Source organism: Botrytis byssoidea (assembly GCF_014898295.1).
Source record: "Botrytis byssoidea strain MUCL 94 chromosome Unknown BBYS_049, whole genome shotgun sequence".
Taxonomy (NCBI): domain Eukaryota; kingdom Fungi; phylum Ascomycota; class Leotiomycetes; order Helotiales; family Sclerotiniaceae; genus Botrytis; species Botrytis byssoidea.
In genome coordinates this window covers 21657-26590 of record NW_024065890.1, presented here as the reverse complement: position 1 = coordinate 26590, position 4934 = coordinate 21657, and the positions used below count along the sequence as shown (strand labels likewise).

At 36.1% G+C, this 4934-nt stretch overlaps 1 protein-coding gene across 1 annotated transcript; it reads left to right on the top strand.

Moving 5' to 3' along the window:
• Nucleotides 1-3314: 3314 nt before the first annotated feature.
• EAE97_012079 (uncharacterized protein) lies at nt 3315-4038 on the top strand (the record flags this gene model as incomplete). The annotated part of the gene is made up of 2 exons (XM_038882593.1): nt 3315-3495; nt 3554-4038. The coding sequence occupies 2 exons, from the start codon at nt 3315-3317 to the stop codon at nt 4036-4038; spliced, it is 666 nt and encodes a 221-aa protein (XP_038726562.1).
• Nucleotides 4039-4934: the final 896 nt, after the last annotated feature.

Genomic DNA, 4934 nt, shown 5'->3' with positions numbered 1-4934 from the left:
CAATACAATAATTCTTTCGTACAATCTATCGAATCACTTCTCATTATTTGAGGACATACATTGAACATACACCGCATGCACTAATCAAATGCATACGCCAATCACATAAGTCACGTACATACGCCGAATTGCTTTTCACCACAAGTCCACCCATCCAATCGTTAGCCAAGTCTATATCCTCAGTCAATTCTCAAGACCATTCACCAGATCACTTCTATCCACCAGACATTAATCCGAATGGCCTCTTTCTACTATGATGCTTTTCCTCATCAATCGTCTAAATACCTCCCACTGGCATCATCGACGTTCTCATACTATTCCTTCCCACTTTTCTTCTCTCCACGAACTGCTGTTTATCTACGTCCTTTTTCGACACTGTAGTAAGTAACAACTCCATATTCAAACCCTGATCCTTCCCACTCAGCACCATATGCTACGACGATCTTCTAAGTGCATCTATCAAGTACTAATTTACCAAGTCACTTTTCGCCACCAATTCCTTCCTCAAAGTCTATCACCAAGTTCCAATTTATCAAGTCGCTTCTCGCTTCTCGCTCCGAAGTCCATACACTATATCCAGTCCATCTACCGAGTCCTATCAAATCACTTCTCGCCATCAAATAAATGCGCCAAGTATGTAAACGATCAAATGACATTCCAAGACTTATCAACATCATTGCTTGTCTTTCTATTGATAGTAAGTAACCTTTACTGTTTGCTATTCTTGTATTGACAAAATCAGGTCAAAGTCTACTTCCTCATCTCCAAGACAACGTCGTCTACGGATTAGATAGCATACATACATTTGTTCATTGCTTTACATCGCCATATCTACCTTATGATTCTATATAATGCATCATTGTAACCTTTAATTTCTCTTCTTATCATTATTATTATGTTGCAACCACACATCTTCGACAATATCGTCCCCGATAGTTTATACACGTTTAAGAGTCACAACTACTTGCATTCCCAGCTTCAATAATCTCGTCACTGCTAGCATCAGGATGTTTCCATCGATTAAGCTTATATACACACATGAGTATGATACATTTCTCTTCATTTATTATTCCATCAGCCATTTACTTCGATCTATCAAATTACTAACAAATATTATGTTTAGTCACTCGAGACTTGATCTCACGTTTATCTCACCTCGATCTATCTTCTCACTAAATGAAAATCGCCTTTCTTGCTGTAAGTTGTGTTGATGTATGCTTATTAACTCTACTTACCGACTGTTCTCAGTTGCCTGTAACTATTCCTGTCACTATTTATTGTTGATGGTGTTGTCATTGTGGCGCGCGATACATCTATGCTACAACAACTATCATCACGTTGGAAGTATATTAGAGATTTGCACTTTACATGCTACCTTTTATCCTTACTTCGTTTTTCTCAATCGAAATGTGAAGAGAGAAAGGAAGTAGCATAATTACACGAAGCGCAATTGTCTTCACTAGGCGTGAATGGGGAATATTGGTTTCTCATTTGAGAGCTGGGGTCGTTCTGTTGATGAGTAGGGGATGAGGGATGGGAGGAGAAGGAGGGAGAGGAGGAAAAGGAGGGAGAGGAGGAAAAGGAGGGAGAGGAGGAAAAGGAGGGAGAGGAGGAAAAGGAGATGGTTGATTGACTTGGGGAAATCTTTCAATTTGAGGAGATTGATTTGAATGACTGATGAAAATTTCGATTGGTCATCCTATCCCTGAAATCCAGACCTTAGCGAGGTGGGGCGCCAGCAGAGATAAATAACCGAATTTCAGACATATCTACTCCAATTGAGCTGACTGTTTAAACGCGATTGAAATCGTCACCATTATCACATTCTGATTCAGATGTTACACCATTATATATACTAATATACTTTGTTCGAACCTTTTCTGGAAGTTACATGTGCTTTGTAATGAGATAGTTAAATCGGCTAAATGAACTCCAGTTAAATTAATCAAATCAATCAAATCAATCAATTAGATTAAAAGCAATTACACTAATTAAATCGAAGTAATTAAACTGATTAAATCAATCAAATCAATAAACTAAAGTCAAATCAAATTAATTAAATTACTTAAATTAATATAAAGTTAAATCAATTGAAGTAATTAACACAGAGTGGAATCAAATTAATTAAATTAGTTGAATCAAAGTCAAACTAGACATCGAATTTTCAGACTACGACTTTATAGAAGTTTCTTTTTCCTTTTTAATTATTACATTAATTTTGAAACATTATAATTTTGTAGACTTTGAATTTATTTTCCCAATAATTAATAATATTATAATACATAATAAATTTTTTTGGTATATAAATAAATTTTAATTTTATTATAAAATAATATAAAGTATATAGAGACTAACTTTTCAATCCTTGATTCTTATTATACTCGAATTCAAATTAATAGAATAATAGAATAATAGAATAATAGAATAATAGAATAATAGAATAATAGAATAATAGAATAATAGAATAATAGAATAATAGAATAATAGAATAATAGAATAATAGAAGTAAACTAAGTAGTTATATACTCTTTTATATAATAATATATTTCTATAAATAGACTATTTTCATATTTGTAGATTAAAAAACCCCTTCTGATTGGTTATAAATAATATACAAAATTTTCTATTAATTGAAACTTAGTTTTTCCAACCGGGTAGAAAGGGAAGTCTAAGAAAATTATTTCAATTTAGTATATAATCTTGAAAGAGAAGAAAATTCAATTGAAAAAGAAGTAATTAGATTAAAGCAATTAAGGGTTTTTTTAGATACGTTATAATTTCTAGAGTAAGCTTTATAATAATAGTGAAATTAATTAATTGAATCCAAAGGGTTAATGAAAGATATTCAAAGATGTATTCATAAGTGGATATATAAAGTAGGTTCGCCAATAGCTGTATTCCGTTTGTTAATAAAATTTTGAATGAAGTTAACGTTTCTTTTGAGGATGTACATTTTGGAGATAAGATACAAGAGTTGATTTCCTCTTATTGTGATGATGTGGGTTGGTCAGAAGACGGCGATGACTCTGAGTCTCAGTACACAAAGAGATCATTCGCTACTCTTCCTGGAATGGTTGACACAGATGGACTCGTGGCCAAAGCAGAACTTTTGTGCAAGAAAAACATCGAGTATATTTGACGATGATGGTGGCGAGAGTGCATTATCATCGGGAGTGGTGGGAGAGGGTGATGAGGAGTGGGCATTGCCACCGGGAGGGATGGTAGATGAGGTTGGTGGTGAGGAGGTATTGTCATCGGGAGGGACGGAAGAGGGATAAACAAATACTTCAATGCCAAAAAAGCCCATCAATAATATGGGTATGGTTGCAATTTCTCGGAGGCATAAGAGACGAAAGGGAGACTATGGAAAGAAGGAAAAGAGAACGGAGGATGAGGGTAGTCTTGTGGATGGGGAAGCACACGATGAAAATTGTTTTTTTAGTGATGTGAATAATGATAAGAATTTGGGGGATCTGCATGGGTCCTCAGATGATGGTATGTATTGAACATGATAGCTCGAGAAATGATTTCCTACTGATTCTCATTGTGATAGGGATCAACAACAGTAAAGACCATTCGTCCGCCGAGGAGGACGATACTGGATTCAATGAGAACAACAATAACGAATACAACAACGAGAACGATGGCCAAATGAAAGACGAGGACGACGGCCAAGCCAGTGATGAAGGCGATCATAACAATGAAGACAAAGAGAGTAATGAAGATGAAGACGAAGATGATTCTCAAATCGAAAAGCCAACAAGTGAGATTCATAATGGATTCGAGATTTTCGAATCTCTAAGTGTTTTCAGTAGGAATGGACTTGAATTGGAACAAGATCATGATGTATATAGTACACTCAGTAATCTCGAGTGTGCAGGAAAGACCGGAATGAGCTCTAAGGATAACGGACAAATCTCTTCATCGCCGCCCACATATCAACACCACACCCCACGCTATCTGAGCTCAATTTCTATTGAAATGGGCCTTGTTGATGATGAGGATTTGGTGGAAACTCGGAAGAGCAATATATCGTAGGAACTCAGTCCATTCCACGTACAATGTTAATCCGAAGAGCCGGGGGAATGATCGCGGTAATGAAGGTATGCGTAATCGAGCTCGGTATGAAAAAAACCATGGAGCGCAAATGTCCAGAGTTGAAATAGACATGGAGTTTCCACGAAGGTGTCTACAAGTTTCTTTCCAAGTTTAGGCTTAGAGGAGAGACTAAAAATTGAAGGTTTTGAATATCAGAGGTAGGTAAAGGCAGTAAGCAATTGATATATCGAGAAAGTATTGTGATGGAGAAAGCTGAGGTGAAAGAGAAAAAAGCAGCATTGGAACAATGGAGAGCACAAGCGATAGAAAAGGTGCGAATGGTAGGTATGGAGGTTGAAATTGAAGGAGATGCCAATGGGTTGATGCAAGTCGATGATGGTGATGATGAGCAGGAAAATTGGCAGAATATGTTTTCATTTGAAAGGGTTTGTAAGGGCTTGGTAGAGTGGATCAAGAGTGTAAATGAGCTTTTCATGATGCAGGAGAAGAAAATAGAGAATTTGGGAAGGTTGGAGATTAATCGTAAGAAGGCTTTAGATGAAATTCTGAAAGAATTGGGAGAACTAGATGATATGGAGAACTGACAGCTCAACACTTATTACTAGCACATAAATCAACATCAAATTTTGAGAATATCTATATAATATCATGTCAGATGTCTTTTTATCTAAAATTGAGTGACCTTTCGCCTAATGTCACTCCTTTTTCTGTCAAATTCCCTCTGCAAGTGCTACGTTCACTACTTTTTGTTTAAGCATATAGACGTAGCAATCCTTAACACTTAATCAAACTCGTAAGTTGAAGACTCCTTATTTTATTCGAGAGGTTAGAACCTGATTGGACGCCAAGCCTAGTAATAAAGTCTTTTCCAATGC